The sequence below is a fragment of the Bombyx mori genome, chromosome 21 (genome assembly GCF_030269925.1).
Source record: "Bombyx mori chromosome 21, ASM3026992v2".
NCBI lineage: Eukaryota > Metazoa > Arthropoda > Insecta > Lepidoptera > Bombycidae > Bombyx > Bombyx mori.
The window spans coordinates 2,048,652-2,076,651 of NC_085127.1; the positions used below are offsets into that span (position 1 = coordinate 2,048,652).

The 28,000-nt window shown below is 36.4% G+C and overlaps 2 protein-coding genes across 4 annotated transcripts in view; one reads left to right on the forward strand and one right to left on the reverse strand.

Annotated features, from left to right (window-relative positions):
* LOC101741764 (collagen and calcium-binding EGF domain-containing protein 1) overlaps positions 1–23,327 on the reverse strand; it is a 55,708-nt gene extending 32,381 nt beyond the window's left edge. Inside the window, exon 1 of one of the 2 annotated variants that reach the window (XM_062674627.1) lies at positions 23,245–23,327. The gene's annotated coding sequence lies outside the window, so the exon portion shown is untranslated. Of the gene's footprint in view, positions 1–20,690; positions 20,937–23,244 lie in introns of those variants that run through there. The other variant, XM_062674626.1, reaches the window with a different exon arrangement.
* LOC101741624 (neuroendocrine convertase 1) lies at positions 21–28,000 on the forward strand. Of its 2 annotated transcripts, XM_004925566.5 has the most exons (15): positions 21–467; positions 18,444–18,548; positions 18,928–19,119; positions 19,189–19,335; positions 20,710–20,811; positions 20,942–21,059; positions 21,983–22,101; positions 25,076–25,155; positions 25,256–25,388; positions 25,569–25,669; positions 25,882–25,974; positions 26,371–26,493; positions 26,859–27,016; positions 27,273–27,406; positions 27,494–28,000. In XM_004925566.5, exons 1-15 carry the CDS (start codon positions 246–248, stop codon positions 27,821–27,823), a joined length of 2,157 nt encoding a protein of 718 aa, XP_004925623.2. In that variant the 5' UTR covers positions 21–245; the 3' UTR covers positions 27,824–28,000. The 2 variants fall into 2 exon arrangements, with proteins under 2 accessions (XP_004925623.2, XP_037874397.1); XM_038018469.2 differs by lacking the exon at positions 21–467 and having other exon boundaries at positions 18,443–18,552.

Below are 28,000 nucleotides of genomic sequence, written 5' to 3' on the forward strand. Positions count from 1 at the left end.
CAGATTCCGGAGCATTGGTTATCAGTCGATCCACCCGATGCCGCGATGCCGGTAAACGAACTCCACGCTGTCGGGGGAAAAAAAACTCGGGTTTCCTCTCATTTGTTTTCGGACCGGCCGTTAGTGTTTGTTTGGACACCGTCTGCTGAAGTACTCCCATTAAAACAATTAAACAAACTTTAGTCGCAAAAAAAGAAGAAACTTTTGTTTGAGCGTAACAATCGAAAAACAATTGTCTGAACGAAATGTTCTCGGAAGTAATGTTCTTAAATTTAATCGTTTTGGTCGTGTCGTGGTATCCATATGAGCACGGTTTTATTGTACCAGGCGAGCATAGGTATCGTGGAGTTCACGATGGCTCGAAGCACGCGAAGAGCTACCTCAATGAGTGGACGGTCGAAGTGGACGGCGGTGAAGAGGTCGCGCAACTGGTGGCTTTGGAACTTGGATACGTCTATGGTGGCCTGGTGAGAGAAACAGTTCTTACTTTTAGATTTAGACAGCACACGAATAATATATAGACCCGTGAGACATACTTTTTTTTGCGTCAAACTAATTACCTTTTTAATAATGTAGGAAGTAAATTGCTTATCGCTGATTTTAAAAAAGACAACGTATAGATCATTCTTTGTTTGCGCTCAAGGATGAATTTGTCTTAGTTTTTAGAAACGCATTAATGATGTCTTGGCTTTATAATTCCGTGTAATGAAAAGAAACATAATGATAGGGTAAACCGCACTATTATTAGCACATACTAGGGTTACATGTCTGCCGACAAAAAAAAAATTGTTGCTATTTATTCCTAAAGCTATAATTCGACCATACTGTCGCCAGGTTTGAGCCCCGTGAGCTCACCTACTTATTAGGGTTACGCTGAAATGGCCTCTCAAGACCATCAGATTAGGTAGAAAAAAAATCGACCATAATTCCAAATTAACACGGTTTTATAAGCTTCATACGTATCTTATTGTGTAACAGAAACTTTGAACATGTATTTGACCCCCTTCAAAACGTCGAATTAACTCGAACTTTGGCATACTTATCAAGGACCGATGACAATTCAATTTTTAAAACAGCTAGACTCGTTATCTTTACTAGGATAATCAGGATTAGCGATTTTTTGTTGGAATTAGCACTCAATTTTAAGAGCTCTTCGACAATACTAACAAACTTCACTGGTGGTAGGACCTCTTGGGAGACCGCACGGGTAGGTACCACCACCCCGCCTATTTCTGCCGTGAAGCAGTAATGCGTTTCGGTTCGAAGGGTGCGGTAGCCGTTGTAACTATACCTCAGATCTTAGAACTTATATCTCGAGGTGGGTGGCACATTTACGTTGTAGATGTCTATGGGCTCCAGTAACTTAACACCAGGTGGGCTGTGAGCTCGTCCATTCATCTAAGCAATAAAAAAAAAAAATCTAATTCAAATTCTGTACAAATTAATAGCCAATTATTGACATGTTATTGTTTATTTATAACACCATAATTAATATAATAGATAATACTTTAGTGCTTTTTAAGACATTATCAAAATGATAATCCTCGACTCATATCTGTCAATAAAATACGAGTACTTATAACATATTTTTTAAATTTAGTGTTAACGATGCGAATTTTACATTTGTCGTGCATTTTTTTAAATTACATAATTTTTATTTAATTTTATTAAAGCCTACGTCGCTTTGAAAATACATACTTAACTATGCCAAAGACTGGTCCTGCATGAAAGGGTTACAAATGTTTGTCCTCACATATATGTAATTAAATTATATCGTTATTATCATTTTACAAGTTTATATAAAGTTTAACAAAACTAAATTCCAAACTTCTTTGCTTCTGGAATCAGCTATTTTTTTTCTTCTTACTTTAAGCTGATAGGCTTGAGAGGGTATTTCAGCGTAACCTTAACTAGTAGGTGAGCTCGCGGGGCTCAAACCTGACGACGTTCCTAACACTGGCCCTAGCAAGAACAGTACTTCGCAGAGAGGTACCTCAAGCACCGGTCACCGTTCTCGTCGAACCCTTTGCTTGCGACGAAGGGTTTGACGAGTAAATTAATCCATAGACACAGCTCACTGGGTTTCTCGCCGAATCTTCTCAGTGGGTCGCGTCTCCGATCCGGTGGTAGATTCTGCGACGCACTGCTCTTGCTAGGGCTAGTGTTAGCAACGTCCTCTGGTTAGTGCCTCGTGAGCTCACCTACTCGTTGGCTTACGCTGCCATAGCCTCTTAAGGCTTAGGTAGGAAAAAATAAACTAGCCTCCCTTAAAACAAAAGCTCCGACATAAATAATATAGACAATTAAGTTTCAATTTAAATTACCCAGCCAGAGCTGGCCAGGGATTAATGTGAAATGAAAATTTTAATTGGTTCGGGAACGTATAACGCTGGCGCCGCACCTAATTTCGTGAAACTTGGCATAAACCGCTCCGGTAATTTGGTATTTTGTTTATTTAAAACAAAATAGACTTTCTAAATGGAGCTCTGAGCTGCTTTTTGGGCGTATTGTGAATCCGCGCGGGTATATACGTCCATCCTACCTATTACTGCTGAGAGGCAGTCGTGAGCTCCAGTTGGAAGGGTAGGATTGGCGTTCCACAATGGAAGACATGAATGGATGAAGGGGTTAAGTACTATTTTTAAGATTTTTGAGTTTTTACATTGAATGAAGGTGTTATGTAAACCATATTAGACTTTAAAACTCCGGGTTTTAAGGCTATTTTTAGAAATTGCATGTTATGCATCAAGCCGAAACGCGTTAATGCATCACGGCAGAAATAGGGTTGTGGTACCTATCCGTGCGGACTCACAACATGTCCTATCACCAGTAATTACGCAAATACTACGCAAATATATGGATCAATTATAACGTGCATTCATATGGAGGGGCTTTTTCTGTGCCTTCATTTGGTGTTTCTTTTAGTTCATGCATTTTTAGTCCTCTGATCTGCATTTTATCATTAAAAACATTTACACTAAAATTTAGATTTTCATTCGCGGGTTCGAATCCCGCCAAGGGAAGATATTTGTATGATAAATATAAAATGTATTTTCCAGGGTGCTATGAATGTATATTAAATATATGTATACATATGTATATAATAAAAATCTTACATTTATTTCCGTTATCTGGTACCTGTAACACAAGCTTTTTACGAACTTAAGACGGGACCAGTTAACGTGGCGTGATTGTTTGAAAAAAAAAAAAAACGTCTCTCTGTATTTTCATAAATTCCCAACCTTGATTATAAAAGTTAATAAAACACCGCATTCAAATAAATCTTATCAATGTTATCGGGCCGATAAAACCTTAAACAAAATGAACTCAGGCTCGAATCAAAGCGATGACGCGAACGATATCTCAAGTGGCCACTTATGATAGAACGACCAGTTTATTGGACGAGATATTAGAGGTATGCGACAGTATTGTGGACAGGGATATGTTATTAATTTTTTGGTTTCAATCACAGAAACAACGAATACATATTTGGATAGTACAGATTGTAGAGTTATGGATAGCCCACTGAGTTTCTTGCTAGATCTTCTCAGTGGGTCCGATCCGGTGGTAGATTTAGCGAAGCACTGCTCTTGCTAGGGCTAGTGTTTGTAAATTCGTCAGGCTGAGCCCTGTGAGCTCGCCTACGCGTTCGGCGAATCTATAACGCCTTGAGGTTACAGGAATAGGTAAAAAAAACACGCGTGGCACTCGGGGACTGCCGCGGTAAAGCTATTGCATAGCATTTTTTATCAACTTTTGCAATTATAATTAGACAATAATAATTTAATATTAAAACAATAATAAAATAAGACCACGCTATGTTATTACCACGAAATTATAAAAATACTGTATTATCATAGGTCCTTGATGCGCGTGCAAATTTTTAAGTGTATCCGACGTTTTGAAGTCGTTGAGAATGACCTTCAAATTCATTTACGTACGAACAAACATACACACATAGCAAGCTAATAACATTAAAAGCGCGTTAAAAAAGATTACATATGTGTTGTCTAACAAACAATTAGTCTCGCAAACTGAGATAAATGTCGTGCGTTAATTCCTGACTATTTGTCACTGTTAGCGACCGACAACAGTGGACGGCCCGCGTGTCGTACAATACTGTTTTTTTTTCCTACCTAGCTGGGAGCCTTGAGAGGCTATATCATCGTAACCTTAACTAGTAGGTGAGCTCACGGGGCTCAAGCCTGACGACGTTGCTAACACGAACCCTAGCAAGAGCCGTGCTTCGCAGAATCTACCACCGGATCGGAAACGCGACCCACTGAGAAGATCCAGCGAGAACGATGACCGGTGCTTGAGGTACCTAAAAGCACCGTTAGTGGATCGGGAAGATCCGAAATGACGTGTTTGGGGCGACGTCGACTGCTTTCCATTCTGTTCGCAGGATCGGGAATGACAATACTGAACGTTATTTCTATGTATAAGTAGTGCACGAGCGACATAGAGAAAACACAAGCCCACTGAGTTTCTCGCCGGACCTTCTCAGTGGGTCGCGTTTCCGATCCGGTGGTAGATTCTGCGAAGCACGGCTCTTGCTAGAGTCAGGGTTAGCATCACTCCGGCTTGGGCCCCGTGAGCTCACCTACTAGTTAACGTTACGCTGAAATAGCCTCTCAAGGCTATCAGCTTAGGTAGGGAAAAAATAGGGTTCGAGTTAGCAACGTCGTCAGGTTTGAGCCCCGTGAGCTCACTAACTATTTCAGGTTACGCTGAAATAGCCTCTCAAGGCTACCAGCTTAGGTAAAAATAATAATTGAGAAAACAGTTCTCAAGTTTTCTTTGAGGATTTACTGGTGGCCCGAAGGCCTTTCTAGTTTCATAAGGACAGGTAGGCGAGTAAGGCTCAGCCAGAAGGGGCGGGACTTGCTAACAGCTGCCCGAGCGCCTCCAAGGGAGACCTAACAACTCAAGAGTAGCTGCTTCGCGATTGAATCTGCTACCGCATCGGAGCTCTCAGATCTCGGTCCAATATTACTGTGTGCTTAGTGCGAGTCTTTTTAACGTTCTCGATAGCGTAAAAGTTAACTCAATTTTCTATGGAGTTGGAACAGCGCCCCTAGCGGCAAAAGTAGGCAAACGATCCCGTTCCACACAAATATGAGTTAACTTTTACGCTATCGAGAACGTTAAAAAACTCGCACTAAACACACTGATCTGTTTTGGACGAATAACTCTCATATTTCAAAATTCCCACGCTAACGAAACTCAGCCGAACCCGACTTTATTATTTATGACGCGATTTGTAGCCCAAGCAAAGGATGAGCTAGTCACTAGATAAAAGAAGTTATAATGTGTGTGTGTTTTTTTTATTGCTTAGATGGATGGACGAGCTCACAGCCCACCTGGTGTTAAGTGGTTACTGGAGCCCATAGACATCTACAACGTAAATGCGCCACCCACCTCGAGATATACCTAAGGTCTAAGGTCTCAATATCGTTACAACGGCTACCCCACCCTTCGAACCGAAACGCATTACTGCTTCACGGCGGAAATAGGCGGAGTGGTGGTACCTACCCGTGCGGACTCACAAGAGCTCCTACCACCAGTGATTATGCAAATTATAAATTTCTTCTATAATTTTTCTTCATTGCTTTTCACAGACAGACGAGAGCATACATTCCACTTGATAGTGAGTGGTCATAGTCGCTTATAAACAAACCTCAGTAATGCTAGTCGTATAGCCAGGCCATTGCTTACCGAAATTATTTTTATAGATCGAATGATAAAAATGATGTATATTAATTATCATATTTCACGATTTAGAAACGTTAACCAATTAATTAGTGAGATTTTCTATCCATGTCCATTTTTAAGAAAAATATCGTACATTTTCGAAATTTGAAGTCTAAACATGTCTGACCTTGCAAAATTATTTACGGGTTAAATCAATAAAACGCTCTGCAATGTCAAAATTAAATAAAAGGATAATTATAGCGTGAAAACTTTAATGGACGTTTCGGTTTTTCGTTTCCGTCACACAAGAGTCCACGAAGTCGGCCATTACGCGATGTATAATCGATTAGAACTATGACTACACTAAACAAATGTTTTTCTTTTAAATATTGCTAATATGTTTTTTGTTCCGTATGTAGTGTAGTAATATTAGAAGGAGCACGCAGTAAAACTTTATGTCCTTAAATAGTGCTTTTATTTTTCACCGTTTCCCGCCTCGCTATCCCGCCAAAAGGTCAACACTTTTGTCTATTGTCCATTTTTTTCGGAATCAGTTTACTTGTAGGTACTTATTAACTCCATGGTTTACGCATACCCGGTTGAGCTGGGGCATAGAGTTATAAATTTAAAAGAACTAGAGGTCTCGCAGTAGTCGGAATTCGACTATAATTAATTGGAATTGTAAGTTTGTACACTATCATGATTGTATTTTATACTTCTATAATCACAAATTTCGCCAAGGCTACACTATAAAAAAATATCAATACAGACAAACAATATTTAATCTATTCTCAATTTTACCACAGACGTCAAGAACAAAAGTTTGACAATAAATTGTATGCATGCGTGTGTGCGTCAAATACATGGTGTGTAGTGTGTGTAATGTTTTCTTTATTGATTTAATGTATCTTTTATGCATTATTTAAAAAAAATATTAGCATTGTGCACTTCTTCACTATATTCTCTATAAGTGTGGAAAATATCATACTCCTCCGTGCGCGCAATTTTCGTAAAAAGGGATACAAATTACAAAGTTTTTGCTTCACGTATTAATATATAGATAAAACCACTGCGCGTAGAAATGCGTTGTCAAAGTTTCACATCCCAAACACTGCCATCTATCGCGTAATGAAGAAACCACCATAAACAATCTAGTTTATACAATTGTGTACAAAATTAAAAGAACGTACGGTATATTTTAAATTGCGTTTACATAAACAATAGGAAAATGTGTTCAGATATTATTGAAGCATACGTGACTTTGACAATTGATGGACATATTCAATTTTATTGTGTTTATTTTACGATCATGATGGCATTTAAACGATATGGTGGAATCAAGTGGAAATGTCTACTTAGTTTTAGACATTATCGTTAGATGGCGTTGTCAACGTAATACTAAAATTATTGCTGAAAACAATATTTTCAGGTGGCACGGCGACGCTGACTACTGTTTCAGCGTCGCTATTACCAGGCGAACAGAATTAAAAGGAAATGTTATTACAGCGTTTCAGAATTTCACGCTTCAGAATGAAGGAATGACTAGATAACAGAACATTTCATTTTTACGTTTATTTGAGGTTGAATTAATGCAGAAATTAATATTGAACCTTCGTCGGTGATTGCGTAAACTGTAAATAATTCGACACGTCGTAACTAATAAATGCTTAATTAAACAGAAAAGTACTATCTTAAATATCAGTCGAAAGAAAGATAAAAAAAGTTACATTTCATAGTGTAATTAATTCATAACGTGTAATATTCATATCGAACAACTTATCGTGATAGGTATGTGACAATCGGGAAATTTGAAAATCACGTACATACCTAAAAACGATTATTCCAGAAACACGTATTGTGAGATTTGGATAGACTTGGATAGACTTTTACTGGTGGTAGGACCTTTACTAGTGGTAGGACCTCGTGTGAGTCCGCGCGGGTAGGTACCACCACCCTGCGTATTTCTGCCGTGAAAGGTGTCGAAACGGTAATTAAGAAGAAAAAAAAAATAGCTACCAAATAGTGTAATAACAACCCTCCTTTCTTTCATGTATTCCTGGTAGAAATTGAAGAGAAACAACGTAGCTTAAGTGTTAAACGTCCAAATTTTGGACGGGGTTAATAGGTATATCTGTCACTTGTTTAACGAGTAATATAGATCTTACTCTTTCTAACAGACTTTAAACTGTATATGAATGAACGCGTTCTCTCTCTCACATGTAATTTCTCACAAAAAAGTTGAGGGTTTTTATTTAGGGAGCGTATTAGTCCTCTGTGCACAATTTATTTTCTCGAAAAGTCATGAAATAATAAGTAATATTTGATTTTATTTATTAACACGGATACCTATATTCTTTACATTTTAAGTCAAAAACAACCTTTGAAGAAGCAACGGCCTAGTTATTCATTCTATATTTGTAAGTGGATTTTGTTTTTTAATGTTTTTTATTGATTTGTTATTTGTTGTTTTAGTTATTTGATTTTTATACCAGTGATTGAATTATTTGCATAAGCCAATGTCTACGTTGAACTAATTTACATATATAAAAAAATCTATAAATATTATGTAGATAGATTTTTAAATATTTCTTCAACTACAATTTTTTGTCCCTTCAAGCTCAAAATCATTAAAACAAAAAAAATGTTTATTTGACTTAGCAATAGTTAAAAACAAATAGGTGCAAAAAAAAAACGCAATGACTATATTTGCCTAGAATGCCTAGTTCTATGTAAATCTTGAATAATTTTTTTTTTTTATATATATATATATATTTTTTTATTGCTTTCGATAGGCAGACGAGCTTACGGCTCATCTGATGGGAAATGATAACCGTCGCCCATAGACATCCAAACTACATCAGTGACTCAGATGCGCTGCCTATCCTGGCCTGGATGGGCAGCCTTATGTATGTTACACCGGCTATCCTGTCCTTCAGATGTAATTATTACAACACCTGCAATACATAGGAACTTACTGGTAGTAGGACCTCTTGTGAGTCCGCGCGGGTAGGTACCACCACCCTGTCTATTTCTGCCGTGAAAGGTGTCGAAATGGTAATTAAAAAGAAAAACAAATAGTTTCCAAATAGTGTAATAACAACTCTCCTTTCTTTCATGTATTCCTGGTAGAAATTGAAGAGAAACGACGTAGCTTAAGTGTTAAACGTCCAAATTTTGGCTGGGGTGAATAGGTATATCTGTCACTTGTTTTAACGAGTAATATAGATCTTACTCTTTCTAACAGTGTTTAAACTGTATAACAAAGAACGGGTTCTCTCTCTCACATGTAATATCTCACAAAAAAGTTGAAGGTTTTTATTTAGGGAGCGTATTAATACTCTGTTTGTGCACAATTTTGGAAGTTTTGGTGGTTCAAATCATGAATTAATAAGTAATATTTGATTTTATTTACTAACACGGATACCTACCTATATTCTTTACATTTTAAGTCAAAAACAACCTTTGAAGAAGCAACAGCCTAGTTAGTAGACCCTGCCTATTTCTGACGTGAAGCAGTAATGCGTTTCGGTTTGAAGGGTGGGGCAGCCGTTGTAACTATACTTGAGACTTTAGAACTTATATCTCAAGGTGGGTGGCGCATTTTCGTTGTAGATTTCTATGGGCTCCAGTAACCACTTAACATCAGGTGGGCTGTGAGGTCGTCCAGCCACATAAGAAGAAAAAAAACTTTGGTTTTTATGTTCACTATCTAATATTTCGATTTTTAAAATATTTTAATATGTATAATAATTAGTAAAAGTTATTTCGCTCGATTCAAGGTCAGTGGAGAACGAGAAAATAACAAAGGATATAATTTCCAAATATAACTCTACTGGCTGTACCCGTCCGCTTCGCTGGGCATTTAAAATTAACATTAGTGTTTCTCACCCCCACAAAGATTCTCATCATTAACGCCCCCGCAACTAGTGTAGGGAGTCCAACACTCATATAAATATTAGCCTATCCATTAAGTACATGTATTTTCTACATGGATACCAAGTTTCGATTCAATCGGATGCATGGTTCAGTAGTTATAACCGAACATCCGTAAAAACCACCGTAGATTTATATATTAGTATAGATATAGATTATTATTTATGTATTTAATTTTGTTATACCTAGTCAGGTCATAAATTCTGTCACATGTTTAATGTAAAATAATTGAAACAAGTTTATTCATTATGTAACCATTCATATACCAAAATGAACTTAACAAAACATAGATTCTTACGACACTAAAGTTTATTCAAAATGACCTCCGGGATTTTGAATACAGGCCTTCAATCTGCGCGGCCAGTCGTCTATCGCAGCACGAACGAGGTCCATGTCAATATCGGCGGCTGCCTTAATCAAAGATGTCTTGAGTGACTCCAAATTGGGATGAGGCTTTGAGCACGCCTTTTCCTCCAAGTGTTGCCATATCTTGTAATCTAACGGATTCAAATCTGGACTGGAGGAGGGCCAGTCTTCGTGCCGTATGAAGTCGATTTCACGCGCCGCCAGCCAGTCTTGTGTGCTCTTCGCTCTATGAGCTGGCGCTGAATCTTATTGGAATACCCAGTGCCTATTATTGGACATGGTATGAGAAACAGGTTCCACAAGGTTCGTCAGGACTGTATTTTGATACACAACTGCATTCGTTTTTACACCTTTTTCACAAAAATGTACCTCTGTTAAGCCCCAATAAGAAACTCCCAACCATACCATGAGCGAGGATGGAAAATGACCTCGTTGGACACGCGGAATACGGTTGCTCGCTTCTTCACTACTGTGTGCGTACACCTTATCATTTTGTTTGTTGTAGCTCTCTTCTACGGTAAAAATTTTTTCATCCGAAAAAAGAATTTCCCGATATTTTTTTCCCGCGTACCGCTTCAACAAAGCGCGGCATCTCTTCAGTCTCAGGTCCATTAGACAAGCATTCAAACGATGTCCTGTTTTTCTTCGATATGCCCGAAGCCCTAAGTCTTCATTTAACACCCTTTTCACCGTGGTTCTGCTTAACCCCATCTGAAGGGCCAACAGTTTCTGCTTACGTTTGGGATTTCTTTGAATTCGCGCCTTCACAGCTTTTATCACTGCTGGAATCCTAACAGACCGAGGGCGACCACTTCTTGACCTGTCATCTACACTAGAGTCTTCATTGTATCGTTTGATGGTACGATAAACGAATCTTTTGGTTATATTCAAATTTTTCAGTATGTTAAAAATTTGAATTGGCGCGTAACCGCAACGATGCAACGCAATAACTGCAACACGGTCTTCTTTAAGCGTCTACTCCATATTTAAAAATGAGTAAAAATTCTAAAAGTATACATTTTTATTTTCATGAACAATTCTAAATTCGAATTCAATAAACTTTTTTGTGGCCAGCATTCTAAAAGAAAAGTTTTTACTGTGTGACAATACTTATGACCTGACTAGGTAAAATAAATCTGATGCCTTAGTTTGCGTTGGATCAAGCTTTTTTTCCTACTTAAGCTGGTAGCCTTAGAGGGGTATGCCAGCATAGCCAAATGAGTAGATGAGCTCACGGGGCTCTAACCTGAGGACGTTGATAACACTAGTCTTAGCAAGAGCAGTGCTTTGCAGAATCTATCACCGGATCGAAAACGCGACTCACTGAGAAGATCTTTCGAGAAACTCAGTGTACTGTGCCTGTGGGTTAATTTACTCGCCTAGCCCTTCGTCGCAAACAAAGGGTTCGACGAGAATGATGACCGATGCTTGAGGTTCCCAGAAGCACCGTTAGTGGATCGGGAGGATCCGAAATAACGTGCTTAGGGCGACCTCGCTGTTTACCATTCGGTCCGCAGGATCAGGAATGATTGATCAACCGTGAGACTGTAGGCGTTTTTGCAAACATTTTAAGTAGCATTTTTACTAATGTCCTGCAGATGCGAAGCATTCCAGTTTGAAGAGGCGGTCGATATATAAAATATATTGAGACAATTTCATGTTTCAAGGTTAGTGAAGGCATCTTGTTAACCTATTGTCTCTGGTATCCACTTAACTCCAGGTCAGGTATGATCTCGGTCCGTTAGTAAGTAAGTATACTTAAGAAATGGTTCAAAAATGGAATGGAACAAATTCAATGAAAAAAATTTACATAAATGAGTTGCTAAAATATTCGTAGCAAATCTTCAAATTAATGAATATTGTTTTAATGAAGCATTCAGGCGTTTTATCCACATTTGTGACAATTTTGTGGCGAATTATTAAATATATAATTAAGATTTTAATAATAATAAAATATTTTAAAAACACGAAAATTCCAATAAAAACGCTGCAAGTATTAGGTTGACATAAACGTTGAGGGGTTAATCGAAGTCAGACGCCACGAGGTCGCATGCGATGTTATGTAACTCATTCGTATTCGGACCTGAAATATTCGCATGTCCATTGATAACGCGACATCTGCATATTATTTTAACATACTAATACGCCATGAAACTGTGCGTCTGTTATAAAAAACTCTAGTGACACTGTTGTCTAAACATGCTCGTGATTCTGAGCGCCTGTTACACCGTGAGAGAACTGACCCAGAATATTCTGTTTTTTTTTTCCTATCTATGCTGATAGCCTTGAGAGGCTATTTCAGCTTCGCCCTAACGTTTGTAGGTGAGCTCACGGGGCTCAAACCTGATGACGTTGCTAACACGAACCCTAGCAAGAGCAGTGCTTCGCAGAATCTACCACCGGATCGGAAACGCGACCCACTGAGAAGATCCGGCGAGAAACTCAGTGGGCTGTGTCTGAGAGTTAATTTACTCGCCCAGCCCTTCGTCGCAAGCGACGGGTTCGACGAGAATGGTGACCGGTGCTTGAAGTACCTAGAAGCACCGTTAGTGGATCGGGAGGATCCGAGATGACGTGTAATATTCTGTGCAAATACGAGAGGAAAAAATAGATAATTAAATAATTAGGAAGGAGAAGAAGGATCCTGGAATCGAAACTGTATTAAAAAACTACAAAGTAAAAACTTTTTTTGCTGTTTCATTGCGCGGTATGTCTCTATATATAAAAATGAATTGCTGTTCGTTAGTCTCGCTAAAACTCGAGAACGGCTGGATCGATTTGGCTAATTTTGGTCTTGAATTATTCGTGGAAGTCCAAGGAAGGTTTAAAAGGTGAGAAAATATAAAAAATCTCGGAATTATATAAAAACAAACAATTTTGTTTTTCCTTTGATGTGTCCCCTTGATGTGTCTTTTATTTATCGATTGAGGCACTACGAAGTCTGCCGGGTCAGCTAGTATGCAATAAATATTACTGTAAGAAGGTCATCTTTATTAAGATTTTTTAAGAATGTACTTCAAGCATAGTAGATGGTCGAATGTTATTTTTGAATCTCTTTACTGACAGACGAACATACGACTCTGATCGTGAGCGGGACGTCAGCGGATGATCACAGCAGTTCCGTTGCCTAACCCTGAGGATCCACCTCAAAGTTCGTTTGAAGTATAAATATAACCGGAGAAATACCCCTACGTTCTCTAGAAAACGTTAAATTCCATTTCATGTTTGTTTTTAAGCTTAATATTTTGTGTTTGTATTCGGCACAGTAGTCCGTCAATATAAGTACATATACATATACATACATATATACCTATTATACAAATATTATTTGAAATATACTTATTTTTACTGAAATAAAAAGGTGATTAACATTATAATATATTACTTCACAAACCAAAAAATTAGGTATTCAAATTCAAATAGTCAAACATCTCTTTAAGCTTTTATTATTTTTAATAAAACTAGAGGTCCCGCAGTAGTCGAAATTCGACTATAATTAATTGGAATTGTAAGTTTGTATACACTATTATGATTATATTTTATACTTCTATAATCACAAATTTCGCCAAGATTACACTATAAAAAATATTAACAAAGACAAACAATATTTAATCTATTCTCAATTTGACAACAGACGTCAAGAACAAAAGTTTGACAATAAATAGTATGCATGCGTGTGTGCGTCAAATACATGGTATGTAGTGTGTGTAATGTTTTCTTTATCGATTTAATGTATCTTTTATGCATTATTTAAAAAAATATTAGCATTGTGCACTTCTTCTCTATATTCTCTATTAGTGTTGAAAATTTCATACTCCTCCGTCCGCGTTATTTTCGTAAAAAGGGATACAAAGTTTTTGCTTCACGTATTAATATATAAATACGTTTGGCGAAAACCAATGAAAATAACCGTGAGATGTATTCATCTTTGTGATTAAATGAATTAGTTAATTATTAATTAATTGCTACCTTCTTGAGAGAAGACCATTTATGTATTTGCGATAGAAGTTTCAATACTACCAAGTCTGGGAAAACATGCTTCCTGAAAACAAAATTCATTTCCTAGTTGAAAATTGTCAGAACTGTGAAGGGAATAATGATATGGTCAGTTTGAGAATAACGTATAGTTTTAAAAAACCTGAATGTATTATAATATTCTTAATGCATCGCGACAGAAATGGGATAGTACTACGGACTACTACTACCCGTGCGTGCTCAAGATCCACAGTTCGATTAGGTTTCATGTAAAAGATCTGTTCATTATACACAACCCTTCCTACTAAGACCCGCCTATCACGAGTTCACCCTCGTTCCCAACATACACATCTATTATAGCCATATGTGCGTCCGATCTCCTCGTCGGTTCTAAAGTCCTGGTACACATGTGACTCGGGAAACTCACATGTCCGCACAGATTGACACGTGCTGAGCTAGTGTGGTGTCCATATTACGTGTCCATACATTCCTCGTCGCTTGTGTCGACTATGTACTACTACTACTATGTTTCGTCTTGTATTTTCTTTCTATATGTGTGAATATTTCACGTAAACATATGAAAGTTGTGGACGTGTTGAGATGTACAAGATTGTGTGCGATAGTAACCAACAAAACAACGGTGATAAAATTTTAAGCATTGTAAAATGAACGTGCAAAATCATCAAATAAAAAAAATATGTCAAAATATATGTATTAATGTGTTATCTAAATAAAATGAAAGCGACTCAATATCTGAATTTGGAATTCACTTAGTTGTTTCAACTATTATTTTAATAACATTTCACTGTAAACATTGTGGTTTAGTTATTTAAACGCACACGAATCTAAATTTGAAACAGATGTGGCCAAGCCTACACACGCGCTGCGCATGCGTGATCATGTACACACGTGTTATCGAAACAACTCTTTCGTTTTATACCGCCCTGGTACATATGTGTGTTTGAGACACTGTATGACGGCATCATTTACTAAATTGACACATGTGTGACATTCGTGATAACGTTCCGCAATATATGCTATGCGGTCGTCGACTCGGAACGTCAATTCCGAGCCATTTTATCAGCAGGGTTTTACGATAACAGCATTAACTAATATGACGTGTTGTTGTTTATGTTTAAATATTATTTTGTTGTACGTGTGTGCTTACATTTAATTACAATTGTTTAATCAAATAAAATATTTTAAAATGAATGAAGGAAATGTTTGAGAAAGCTTACAATTGGAAGAACGGAACGTCACACACGCACACAAATGTACCGTTTCCTTCACAAAATATTTTAAATAGTGGGATTTCAAGAATGAAGACTAGATATTTGGCCTAGGTTGCTCTTCACTTAGCAATTTAGAACATCCATAACAAAATCGTTGGCTTAACGGCTGTGATAGAACTCGTACTGTCGGACATCTGGTACAATCCAAGATATGTAAAGAGGTGAGCGCTGAGGTAACTAAGAGTAGCACACATTACGGCAGTTTCGATCATACCCGAATGGAAGAGGTGGATTTTTCTTGATTGACAGCAACGAGCTATGCTTCTCGACTCTGCAAATCCGCCAGTGTTGGGTTTGGGGTCAGAGGGTATTTTTTTCCTATCTTTTCCCTTCTCTCTCTTCTCTATCCCCAGATTGTACGAATTACCTTCGAATTATAAAGTGATGACGCACTAGCCGAATATTTCGTTCTGACTTGGCGAGGTGTAGCGGGCTTATGAATGTATAGTAGTGACGCATATAAGGACTTCGCTTCGGAAGTTTATTGAAGACGTTCAGACGAATTTCTCACAAATTAAAATAGACAATGGGTAAAATACTAAAAGTGAAGAATGGTTTTATAAGATTACTCGTAATTCCCTTGGTGACATATGAATACGTCATATTATCACAATGTAAACACTAGGAGATTATTCTAGATTTGTATGATTTTGTTTGATAAAGCGTGAAAATTTACTTCTGAACTAAAGTTCAAGTCGTCCATTTTAAGATTTGCACACGTATCAACGAAATGGAATATGGATACAATAAATTTGTTAATTTGGATTAATATGAAATAAGAAAAAACACATAAATATATAAATTTTATTTCGATCTGTGATCATATGCAAGGTTTTTTTCGTTTAAAAACCACATCTACTGACTTTAAACTACTTAGTAATTTATTTTTAATAATTTTATTGCAATTTTTGGGTACATATGCCCACGGCGCGGCGTCGTGGCCTGTGGTCACCAAAACCAATAAAATAATAATGATGGAGCTATATTTTTATTTACATTTGGGTTGTTTGTTTCGGATAAGTTAAAAAAATCACAGTTGTCTTCTACTTTGTGAATGCTACACACACTATTGAAGTTAATTTTTATATTCATACTCCATATTCATCCTTAAATCGACATTATTGAAATGAATGGAATTTTCTCGTCGACGGACGATTATGACGAAGAATTCGACGAGCGAACTAATCCTAAGACACAGAGTTTTTCGCCGGAATTTCCCAGTGGGTTGCGATTCCGATCTAGTGATAGATTCTCCCAGGTTAAGTTTGTGACCATAGATTGAATAGCCCTTATATTCTACCAATGAATAGGTAGGGGAAAACAAAGAATGGAATTTCTCTTATTTCACTTACATGAGGTTTTGAAATATCTGCCAGCTTCAGCCATCTTAGGACCATCAAATCTAAAATCATAATACTACCTAGTCAGGGCATAAATTCTGTCACATGTTTAATGTAAAATAATTGAAACTAGTTTATTCATTATGTATACCATTCATATACCAAAATGAACTTATCAAAACATAGATTCTTATGACACTAAAGTTTATTCAAAATGACCTCCGTGATTTTGAATACCAGCCTTCAATCAGCGCGGCCAGTCGTCTATCGCAGCACGAACGAGGTCCATGTCAATATCGGCGGCTGCCTTAATCAAGGATGTCTTGAGTGACTCCAAATTGGGATGAGGCTTTGAGCACGCCTTTTCCTCCAAGTGTTGCCATATCTTGTAATCTAACGGATTCAAATCTGGACTGGAGGAGGGCTAGTCTTCGTGCCGGATGAAGTCGATTTCACGCGCCGCCAGCCAGTCTTGTGTGCTCTTCGCTCTATGAGCTGGCGCCGTATCTTGTTGGCATACCCAGTGCCTGTTATTGAACATGTTATGAGAAACAGGTTCCACAAGGTTCGTCAGGACTGTATTTTGATACACAACTGCATTCGTTTTTACACCTTTCTCACAAAAATGTACCTCTGTTAAGCCCCAATAAGAAACTCCCAATCATACCATGAGCGAGGATGGAAAATGACCTCGTTGGACACGCGGAATACGGTTGCTCGCTTCTTCACTACTGTGTGCGTACACCTTATCATTCTGTTTGTTGTAGCTCTCTTCTACGGTAAAAATTTTTTCATCCGAAAAAAGAATTTCCCGATATTTTTTTCCCGCGTACCGCTTCAACAAAGCGCGGCATCTCTTCAGTCTCAAGTCCATTAGACGAGCATTCAAACGATGTCCTGTTTTTCTTCGATATGCCCGAAGCCCTAAGTCTTCATTTAACACCCTTTTCACCGTGGTTCTGCTTAACCCCATCTGAAGGGCCAACAGTTTCTGCTTACGTTTGGGATTTCTTTGAATTCGCGCCTTCACAGCTTTTATCACTGCTGGAGTCCTAACAGACCGAGGGCGACCACTTTTTGACCTGTCATCTACACTAGAATCTTCATTGTATCGTTTGATGGTACGATAAACGAATCTTTTGGTTATATTCAAATTTTTCAGTATGTTAAAATTTTGAATTGGCGCGTAACCGCAACGATGCAACGCAATAACTGCAACACGGTCTTCTTTAAGCGTCCACTCCATATTAAAAAATGAGTAAAATTCTAAATATACATTTTTTTTTTTCATGAACAATTCAAAATTCGAATTCAATAAACTTTTTTGTGGCCAGCATTCTAAAAGAAAAGTTTTTACTGTGTGACAATACTTATGACCTGACTAGGTAGTAATTGCTACGGAGAAACATGCACAACCGTGTGTACCCTATCATTAACAATGCTAACAGACCTCGGAATGAGCCTAAAACGAGAAAAAAAAACGTTTTTGGGCGCCGCCTACATCCCATTGTTTCAGGCGTCATGTACCAGGGCTTAATAAGGGAGCAGAAGTTAATTTTGACAAGCAAAGGGCTCTCTGTTAACAGAGTATTGTTAATCTGTCGTCTAGGTTCTCAATTTGACAATAAAATTTATAACCGTACAATTTTTCACAAATTAAAAATTATTATTAAATAAGTAAAATACATTAAGATCTAATTAAATTTCGTTATTGTCTATAAAGAAGTATAAATATGATTATACTTTAATAGTTCTAAATAAATAAGTTGAATTTTCATTGTCTACTTGCGCTTTTCAGTTCAACCTATACGTAATTATTATATTTAGATATTCTCACAAACAGGTACAGGGTTTCCCGAACACATACGTATTTTTGAAATACGAACACGTGAAACAACGCCGTACCCCTGGCTCGCATCACACGTCGACGCTAGTACAAGATCGAAGGGTGGGTAAGCTAAACTTTCATTCACCTATGTTTGCCTGGTAGCTTCGTACTGAGAATACACGTGGTCGGCGAATTTGCAAGGTTATTTTGGCCAAAGATGAGAGAAAAACTAGGTCAATAAACTCACTCAAATAAATTATTCCACTTGTATTTATTTTATTGTGATTTGCCACATGCCTAAATAATCATCATAAATGCTCATCAAAAAAGTTACATGTGAATTTCATATACATATTATCATTTTAACAAAAACAGAAGAATATTTTGTTTAATTTAAAAATTTAATAATATCGTAAAAATAACAATCGATTTCCGGAATAGTGCTAGAGCCATAGGACACATTAAAAGATTTTTTCTTATTATGGCATACATTTTACAGGTACGATGGGCCGAACAATTATTTAGTAAGTCTCGTGTTAAAAGGCTCGCTTCACCCGGACCTGATCAAACTCTATTCAGAGTCAAGAGAATTCAAACGAATAACAACAAACTTATGGAGAAGAGAAATGGCCCATATTCATATTCTAAATATGAGTTCAATGACGAACTATGGAGTAATCAGTGGTATTTGGTAAGAAACTTTAAAATAATTACTTTTAAGTTTATTTTTAATTGCTATTGAAAATATTAAACGTTCTAGCAAGATACCCGCACGTCGTCTAAACTGCCTCGTTTAGATTTAAATGTGTTGCCAGTCTACAAATCGGGATTCAATGGAAAAGGTGTTCGTGTTTCTGTACTTGATGATGGCATTGAACACAATCACACGGATCTCCGAGCCAACTACGTGAGTTTATGTTATCCTAATAAAACCAGTCTCTTGTTTGAAACGAAAGAGATACACAAACCTAGATTCCGTCTTTCTGAACTAGAACTCTCTCTCTCTCTCTCAATCACTCACAGAATGATCAGTGTATAATTAAAACTTCTTGCAAGATCTGCCTGCTTGGTAGATTCCAAGAACAATTTGATTTACAGAAGCAAAAAAAATCGTATCTGCTAAAAGTATGTATGCAGATACGATTTTAGTTAGTCTAGCTTAGTTTAAAAATTTAAATTTAAAACATAGTTTCTGTTTGGAACTTTCAGGTTGGTTTATTGATTATATTGTATAATAAGTAAGTAGCACTGAGTTCAACGGAAAGTCTAAAAATCAAAGTTCTCAAGGATTAATAAAATTACGACTAATTAAAACTAAAAATAAATTGTTTTTCCACAAAACCTACATAATGCTATTGAAAGTATTGAAAAAATTATCCCGCACGGGTCTATTGAATTATTATCATAAATAAAGTTTGTTTACCACATTAGGGAACAAAGCAAAATTTTTAATAGAAACAAGTAACTATAAATCATGTAACTTTTATTTTTCTAACCGCTATTTTGCAAAATTTAATTTCGAGTTATTACCAGTGTTTTATTGTTCACATATCCGTATTATTAATTAATACGTGAAGCAAAAACTTTACGCCTTTTTACAAAAATTACACGGACGGCGGAATATGAAATTTCCCACAATTAAAGAGAATAAATAAATAGAAGTGCAGAATGCTAATTTTGTTTTTTAATTATGCATAAAAAATAAATTAAATCATATGTTTGACACACACGCATATATACTCTTTTGTGTCAAACTTTTGTTAATGTTTAGTCTATGGTCAAATTGAGATTAAATTAATATTGTTTGTCTTTAATATTAAATAACTACAGTGTAGTCTCGGCGAAATCTGTGATTATAGAAATAAAGCCTTTGACAATAGAATCATAATAATGTTTAAACTTATAATTAAAATTAATAATTATGGTAGAATTTCGACCGCTGGCTGACCACTAGTTTCGATAAAAATGTCGGAAATTATATCACAATAACCACATACATAATAAGACAATCTACAATCTAATCTGCTCTATAGCAGTCGTTGGCAACTCCTGTTGTTTATGAGATCCTAGTAACTTCGCGGCCGATATGACGCACATCTTTATAATGCGTCTGAAGACTTGCTGCAAAAGTAGTTAGTTTAGTAGTAGTAGTTGTTAGTAGCATAGATTATACACTTAATATATTAGAGAGTTAGTAGGTAGTTAGTTAATTTAATTAGTAAGATGTTAGTTAAGTTAGCTTATGTGAATTAACTTGTTTACATTTTTAATTATTTTCTAGGATCCAGAAATAAGTTGGGACTGCAATGATAGAGATTCGGACCCTTTCCCGAGGTACCAGAAAGTTATGAAAAATTCTCACGGCACACGTTGCGCTGGCGAAGTATGTTCTTGTCACATTGAGATTCTGTTATCCATTTTTGATCATATTATATTTATAATGAATGACTATAGACAATAATTTAGATAATGCTAAAATTAAACAACGATATTGTTTTCTTTTCATTCGTCAGATAGCAATGACCGCGAACAATGTGAAATGTGGAGTGGGCGTGGCGTGGGGGGCGAAAGTGGGCGGTGTACGTATGCTCGATGGAGCTATCACCGACCGGATTGAGGGGGAGGCAATAGGTAAGTATAACTCTATGGGTTTATGCGTTCCTGGTATTTACGGTCGCCATGTTGAGCTTAAAATGTCGCGGTTTTATTTCTCAAATCTACGAGCTTTTTACTTCTAGTCTCTAAAGATGGCGCTGGCAGAAGAAGATGCCAAAGATTCAAGATAATATTATTATTAGTATTAAATACATACATATGCATAAGTACACGTATTTAGAGTACCTATAGTAGATTTGATATTTATATATAAATTAAATATAAGAATACAAATCCTCATTTTTATTTATTGTCAATAAAAACCATTATTTTTGATAAATGTTTTGTAATACATATTACAGATTGTACAATTCACACCAATACAAAGCCGCTTAAAATTTATAACAGCGCCATCTATAGTAAATAATAAAACTTGTTATTTGGTGTTTCAGCGAGATCTTCCTATTCTATGTAGTCCTAGTGGTTTCAAAGTTAGTGGACTATAGCTTGTTAAACTGACAGCTGTTGTTTAAGAAAAAGCGTTTTGAATTTGTCTATTATCCTAAGGTTAAAAAATGCTCAAAGTCATCACGGCAACCCGCTAAATTTCTGCCGGGATCTTCTCGCGGATCGCGATTCCGATCCGGTGATAGATTCTGCAAAGCACTGCTCTTACTAAGACTAGTATTAGCAAATTCTCGTAGGTAGAGCCCGTGAACTCACTCACTTACTGTCCGCGCGTGGTTGGAATAGCTTCATAATAGTCTATAATAAATATGCTTGCTATCAGCGAATAGATGGGGAAAAAAAAGTAAAAAAAATTGTTTACGCCTATTTCGATTTTTTCATTTTTCTTAAAATGTACTTGTGAGCCGAACTTGATTTTTCTTATGCTTAGTATGTTTTTTTAAAAAAAGTTCATTGAAATCACTTCAAAACTTTTATTTTTTTGTTCACAGGATATGCTGTTGATAAGGTCGATATTTACAGTGCCTCGTGGGGACCTAATGACGACGGAAGAACCGTTGAAGGACCTGGTCATTTGGCGATGGAGGCATTCAAGAGAGGTGTCGAAACGGTAAATAAAGAGAAAACAAATAGATTCCAAATAGTGTAATAACAACTCTCCTTTCTTTCATGTATTCCTGGTAGAAATTGAAGAGAAACGACGTAACTTAAGTGTTAAACGTCCAAAATTTGGATGGGGTTAATAGGTATATCTGTCACTTGTTTTAACGAGTAATATAGATCTTACTCTTTCTAACAGTCTTTAAACTTTATATGAATGAGCGCGTTCTCTCTCTCACATGTAATTTCTCACAAAAAAAATGATTGTATTTTATTTAGGGAGTGTATTAGACCTCCGTTTTTTGCACATTTTGTAAGTTTTGGTGGTTTCTCGAAAAATCATGGAATAGTAAGTAATATTTGATTTTATTTACTAACACGGATACCTATATTCTTTACATTTTAAGTCAAAAACAACCTTTGAAGAAGCAACGGCCTAGTTATTCATTCTATATTTGTAGGTGGATTTTGGTTTTTTAATGTTTTTTTCATAAATTCTTATTTGTTATTTGAGTTATTTGATTTTTATACCAGTGATTGAATTATTTGCATAAGCCAATGTCTACGTTGAACTAATTTATATATATTTAAAAAAAACGATATACATATTTAGTTAGATTTTTTAATGTTTCCTCAACTATTATTTTTTGTCTCTTCAAGCACAAAATCAGTAAAGCGATTGTTTATTTGACTTATAAATAGTTAAAAAAAATAGGTGCTAAAAAAAGACAAAAGATTTTTAATTGAATAAGTCGCATCCATACTTGTATTTTTTTATTCTTAGATGGATGGACGAATTCACGACCCACCTGGTGTTAAGTAGTTACCGGAGCCCATAGATATCACGGCCGGCCCCACCCTTCAAACCGAAACGCATTACTGCTTCACGACAGAAATAGGCAGGGTGGTGGTACCTACCCGCGCGGACTCACAAGACGTCTTACTACCGGTAGCTTTTATGGAGCATACGTGTTCATTTATGAATATCGCTAGGAGTATGAAAAATAAATAGTAGTCGATTCTCAGACCTACTTAACATGCATATAAAATTTCATAAAAATCGGTCAAACCGTTTCAGAGGAGTATGGTAACTAACACTGTGACACGAGAATTTTATATAGAAGATAATCAAAAAAATATTTAAAATCCTTACAGTAGACTGAGTTAGTTGAGAAAAAAAAACAACATTTTAACGACATTACGCACGAGTTTCACATAGCAAAATCGTATCAACAGTAGGAGTGGGTAATATCGGTTTTGCCGCGTATCGAATCGTATCTATATATCGAGGATCAATATCGGATATTGAATCTATATATTTTCTGAATCTATATATTGATGGATGCTAGTAGATCTTCTCGATTCATGATATTTGAGATTTGAAACGATACGCTGTATTAATATCGTAGTAGATATAGATTTAAGTCAACGTTATACGGTTGGTTTTCTGATATCAATTTATAATATGATCTTAAAGTAATAAAAAAAAGTGTGTGTGTCCGCTCCGACGCACGACTGGAGTTTACTGGATATAAAAAATTAAACGAAAAAATTAAACGAAACAATACGAGAAATAGTTCTATATTACGACAACACGATACACTACAGATTATTAACAAATTAACGAGACACAAAACAAACGACTAACAAATATATGAAAATACAATAATGAGAGAAACGCGCGATCAGTACGAGGCTTTGTGGCGGACTGCCGGCGCAGCAGCCCGGCGTCACCTGCGATGACGCATTTCGTGTGACATGCGCAATCAGGCGCATAACGCATTTCGTGTGACATGCTAGTACGATTTTGGTCCCCATAATTTTCATACCCCGGGCCTATATATGTAAATCGATTCTAAAGGAGTAAACTCCAAAAAGAACATGAAAATAAAAACATCAAAAAAACTTTCCTTCATGCTTTTACCAGGCTTAGGACTGGCTACATTATTTTCAGTTTTTAGTATTTTGTGTCTTAATTTAAAATTACAAAATATACCAAAAGAGTGTAGATTTCAAAAGTTTAATACAAACACAAGAAATAAACTCAATTATTTGGATTCAACTAAAAATAGAAAAATGTGTACTTTAAAAATCAAACACAAAAAACTTTTAAGTATTTATAAACACTTGTCCAAAAATTCTAGTTCAAGGTCAAAGCGCGTGAAATTAAATTCAACGATGCAAATAGACTATACTGCATTCAAGTTAGGGTCGAAAGTTGAAACTTCTTTCCTTAATTGTATCCTGCTGATACGCTAAGAATAATCTACAGACATATGGACTTAAATATAAGGTTTACAATTGTATGGATAATGCCTGTTTCTGTTTCATTCATCACATGATATCCCTATCGTGCGCTCACTCACTCTGGCCGATTCGATACGAACCAAACGAATATTGCTGATATTAACGAATCGGTACGATATGCCGATGCGCATCACATCGAGCAATATCGTGTATCGGCTGATATCGAAATATAGATTTCGATTCACGAATCGGTACGATACGGCGATGCGCATCACATCGAGCAATATCGTGTATCGGCTGATATCGATATATAGATTTCGTGCGGGGCGATATCGGATTCAACGATATTGCTGCGATATATAGATATTGAATCTATATACGATTTATATCACCCACTCCTAATCAACAGCGTTGAATGTGTAATGTAGCATTTGTAGCGACCGCGGTTGTTTTGTTCGCGATATTTTCACTTCCATGCGCCTATGTTGTCCTGGTAGCATTGGGAAACTATGACGTAAGACGTAACGTGGACAGACACCGGGACGGCCGGATATGAGGCAAATCAGGCAAAGCAAACAAATTCAACTGAGGAGAACGAAATGTTTGCTGTCACCAAAATAAATTCCCATCATCCGCTATTTTTGTGTGATTAAATATTTAATTGATTATGTCCGATCGCTATACAATTTATTCGTCAGATGAATTGTATAATTCTAAAATAGTCGTCATTTTTGCAGGGTCGAGGCGGCAAAGGCGCCATCTATGTTTGGGCGAACGGTAATGGCGGCGGACATAGCGATAATTGCAACTGCGACGGGTATTCAAAGAATTTATGTAGATGACAGTTAATTATTTCGTTGAGAAACTAAAATAGCGTTTTAGATTGCAATCTAAGATCAAATATTTTATTATTACAGTTATTCATCCAGTATTTATACCGTATCAATTGGAAGCGCCTCCCAGCACGGACTATTTCCCTGGTACGGGGAGATCTGTTCTTCTACTCTTGCTGCCGCTTATTCGTCTGGTGCATACAAAGATCAGAAAATCGTAAGAGTTTTATTTGATTTTTATTGTGAGAATAACGTAGTAGATAAATCAGAGATTATTAAAACGTTTTTAAAATACTTTTAGGTTGCAATCTCGTGTTTGCATTCATTATAATTATTAAATGTAGAGTATATATGATTCAAAGGTTATAATCATAAATCCTAATTAATTTTGTTATAGGCCACTACGGACACAGGAGACTCATGCACGCTTAGTCACACCGGGACATCCGCAGCTGCGCCTTTAGCGGCTGGTATCATCGCACTCGCCCTAGAAGCTAAGTATGAAACTCTTCATTATTTATGTGAGCCTAGTACTTCGAAAAACGGAATTCCGTCGTTTTCAGATTCCTCGGAAACAAAAAACATCTTTCTTCTTTGCAAAGAAAGGCAATTGAAGACACAAAACGCTTTTATCGTGGCCAAAGAATCGGATTGAATTTGAAAATGTTACAACAATGCACATATTTTTTATTTAATTGTTAATTTCACAGTCCAAATCTCACGTGGCGAGACGTCCAGCACTTGATAGTCTGGACCTCGGAATATGCACCGTTGTCAGCGAATCCTGGATGGCAATTGAATGGGTAAAAATAAATTCATCTATTTATGCAGAAAAGCTAACAGAAAAAAACGTTGTAAGTTGTGCATCCCCAGGGCCTAGACAATATCCGTTTCGGGAGCCCATAGATAATAAAATGTGAATATGTATGGCAGATATGTGGCAAATAGGTATGTATTATGAGATAAGAGCACATTAATGTTTCGGGTCGTTATAATATGCTCTTTCACCAATTTACAAAACGGTAATAGGGCGATAAGAAACAATATTGATTTATAGAGAACGGTCCGTTCGTCTTTTTCATGTAGATATTATTTCTCCTAAGCGGAGCAATGAATATTGATTACATTTGAATAACAATTTTGTGTTTTTTAAAATCTTAAGTCAAGTAGGTATATGTTTATTTCCTTCCTTGCTTTAGAGTTGGACTTCGTTTTGATATTCGATTTGGATTTGGATTAATGAATGCAGGAGGACTTGTCAAAGCAGCTTTGAATTGGACTAATGTCCCAGAAAAATCGATTTGTCGACTGAAAGCATCTCCGTGAGTTTTATTTTCAGAATTTTTGTACAGTATTTTTCTCTTTTATTAAAGAATCACAGCTGATTTATTACGTCGTTTTAATCTATTTCCGTTTGCTCGGAAAACAATCTAGGCGTTGCTTTGAAAATAAATTTGAGCGCAGACGATTCCGACCAAGCTCTACCGTGTTTATGTTTACCTGGTAAAAAATTCGTTAAGTTTTGCTAAACGGAATGAACTTTATGAGAATGCACTTTTATTTTATTTACCTTACTATTTATTTTATTGCTCAGAAGACCATCCATATTTCAACAGTATGTTGTTTTGTTAAATAGGTACCTTATTATTTAATCACAATATGTATGATATTAAGTTGAAATTTTTAGTTCGGAGTACGAAAATAAATTGACTACAGGGGAAGGCGTTGATATTTTGTTGGACGTCGAAAATTGCGTTGTTAACTATTTGGAACATGTTGAAGTTATTTCAAATATAAAATATACTCGTCGTGGGGCGTTACAAATTTCATTGATTTCACCGCAAGGTAGGTAATGTTTTCTCTCTCTCTTCTGTTTATCTACTTTTTGTATGATCAAGTGAGACCGCTATATATCCGTTCTTTCGTGTAAGCATTTGACACACTTTTTATGTGACAAACGCTTTTGAGTTATGCGAACCTAGTACAAATTTGTAAGATTTTCTGCCTGCTACGGAAAACTTTTTGTTACCCAGCAAAGTTTTTTGTATTTTTTTGGGCATTTGGGATAAAAAAACCCACACACGATTTGTAATTTTTATAGGAACCAAAATACAGCTTTTGAGCCCACGTCCTCTTGATATATCCAATGATGGTTTTTTCAATTGGCCTCTAATGTCTGTGGGTACTTGGGGCGAAAATCCTAATGGAATTTGGAAAATTGTCATAGAAGATAAGGTAAAATATATTTTTATTTATATTTATGTAATTTATTTCATTTAAACTGATGAGAAATTTCACGTTTTTATTTACCTCATTTCACAGACAAACGAACGTAATTCCGGGGAAATTGGTACATTCAGTTTGATAGTACACGGAACTAATGAAATGCCAGAGCACATGAGAAACGGTCCAAGGAAATACAATAAAGAGTACAACAACAACAGCTACGGGGACGTATTCGAATACTTCGATAGCGTGCGTAACAGCGATTTGAACACGGTTACGGACGATATTGCAGCTGCTGTACCAGGGTCGCATGAGGCCGAGGAGTTTGATGCGAATGAAATCGACCCAGAAGTACTCGCGGCAGTTGAAAAAGAATTACAAAGAATTCATCACCGAAAAAACTATCTGCCTAGTCTCGGACTTTAAATAAAAACGTATATTTTACTCCACAATGATCTCGAAAAAAAAAACGTACCTAATTTTATCTCGTGCTGTATGTAAATGTTATGACATATCATAATTATTGTCGATGATAAAAATAATTTATGTTACATATTTATTATTAAATATTTAATAAATAAAGTATGAGTATAGCTTGCTGTA

What these genes read in the sequence shown, in the direction of transcription:
- LOC101741624 (XM_004925566.5), top strand. Translation starts at nt 246, where the DNA reads ATGTTCTCGGAAGTAATGTTCTTAAATTTAATCGTTTTGGTCGTGTCG. An exon ending in GCACTCGCCCTAGAAGCTAA is followed by an intron (nt 25,670 to 25,881) that starts GTATGAAACTCT and finishes TTAATTTCACAG; the next exon opens with TCCAAATCTCACGTGGCGAG. An exon ending in TGTCGACTGAAAGCATCTCC is followed by an intron (nt 26,494 to 26,858) that starts GTGAGTTTTATT and finishes TGAAATTTTTAG; the next exon opens with TTCGGAGTACGAAAATAAAT.